General features: G+C 57.1%; 1 protein-coding gene across 1 annotated transcript; it reads left to right on the plus strand.

Annotated features, from left to right (window-relative positions):
* Positions 1-514: 514 nt before the first annotated feature.
* On the plus strand, positions 515-1,408 carry LOC109676110 (2-aminoethanethiol dioxygenase-like). Its single transcript, XM_020152615.2, has one exon. The coding sequence runs from the start codon at positions 515-517 to the stop codon at positions 1,406-1,408; it is 894 nt and encodes a 297-aa protein (XP_020008204.2).
* Positions 1,409-1,670: the final 262 nt, after the last annotated feature.

Below are 1,670 nucleotides of genomic sequence, written 5' to 3' on the forward strand. Positions count from 1 at the left end.
TTCCCTAGCACTGCCTGCATCCTTCTGTAAGGATCCAGCAGTATGAGAACTCACAAAGAGTTCAGTAAGACTTTATAAACCAAACGGCACACACCTTGCCCCATCACACTCACTCTTTTGGAAAGTCTAATGGGTAAAAAATGTCCTAAAGGCAAAATGAGCTAAACAAAGAGCTGATGCATGGCTTTGGCCAAGTTTTACAATTGGCCTTAGTGACATTAGAGCCCCTCCTGTAATTAAAAAAAAAAAAAAAAACACAAGTTGACTCCTTATGAAACAATTCCTGAAGGCCTATGCCTGTGACAATAGCCAACCTTAACTGAAATGTAAACATTTAAGGAATTGACTCCAAACTCATTAAATAAATGAATGAATAAATAAATAAATGGGGAAGGGTGAGGAGCGAGCCTGCTGGACGGTTGCCTGCGCGCGGCTGCTGAGGTCAGCCCAGGCACGCGCCCAACTGGCAGGTAGTTTTTGGGCCTGGAGTCCTTGCCAGCGGCTAGGGGCGGCCATGGCAGCTTCGGGGGACCACAAGGGGTGGATGGGAAGGGTCCTCAAGGGGTGGAGGATGGGATGGGGCCGGCTGTGGCGCACAGAGGCACAGCCAAACCTGCTCTCTGGCAGCCAGGCTCCCCTAATCCAACGGGTCGCTTGCCAGGCGCACGTCACCTTCCCAGGCGGCAGAGACCACAGTTCTGCCCTCTGCGGCGTGGCCTGTGGCTCCCAGGAGCAAATACCGCCCGACTTCGCGGAGAACCTGAGCAAGCTGAAGATCCTGGTGGCCCAGGTCCATGCTGAGGACCTCTGCATCGCCCCACGCGAGACTACACCGAAACCACTGAAGCCTCACCTCCCGCGTGTCACCTACATGCATATATGTGACACGGATGGCTTCAGCCTGAGCGTGTTTCTCCTGCAGAGAGATGCGCGCATCCCGCTGCATGACCACCCTGGCATGCACGGGGTGCTCAAGGTGCTCTATGGCACCATACGCATCAGCTGCATGGACCAGCTGGAAGTGGGTGGCGACCAGTGTCCAGGGGCCGAGTCTCAGCTCTTCCAGACACCACTGCAGCAGGAGGCCCTGAGGCCAGCAGTCTTTCGCTCACAGGCTGAGTACACCGAGGCCAGCGGCCCCTGCATCCTCACACCACACCTGGACAACCTGCACCAGATCGAGGCGGTGGACGGGCCTGCTGCATTCCTGGACATCCTGGCCCCGCCCTACAACACCGACCAAGGCCGGGAATGCCGCTATTACCGAGTGCTGGATCCCCTCAGGCCCAAGGAGGCCTCCAGCTCGGCCAGTGACCTGCCCAGAGAAGTGTGGCTCCTGGAGACCCCCAAGGATGCAGACTTCTGGGGTGAGGAAGAGCCCTATCCAGGTCCCAAGGTCCTTCTTTGAAGCTCCTGGGAACAGTGGGCCTAGCATGTGCCCCACCCTGATCAAGACTTGGCTGCCCTTGACCCACCACAGGGCATTCCCTGTCCACATCCTGCCTTGGATCAGCAGCTGCTTCCACTGAGGCCTTGGGAAGCCAGGGCCATTGGACAGAAGCCACCAGGAAGGGGAATGGGGGCAGGGTGGGCAGAAGCCAAGGCTGTTGGTGCTGCCACTGCCACCAGGGCTTTGATTTGGGGGAGTTGGGACCCTCTGAAGTGCTTCA

The sequence above is a fragment of the Castor canadensis genome, chromosome 19 (genome assembly GCF_047511655.1).
Source record: "Castor canadensis chromosome 19, mCasCan1.hap1v2, whole genome shotgun sequence".
Classification (NCBI taxonomy): domain Eukaryota; kingdom Metazoa; phylum Chordata; class Mammalia; order Rodentia; family Castoridae; genus Castor; species Castor canadensis.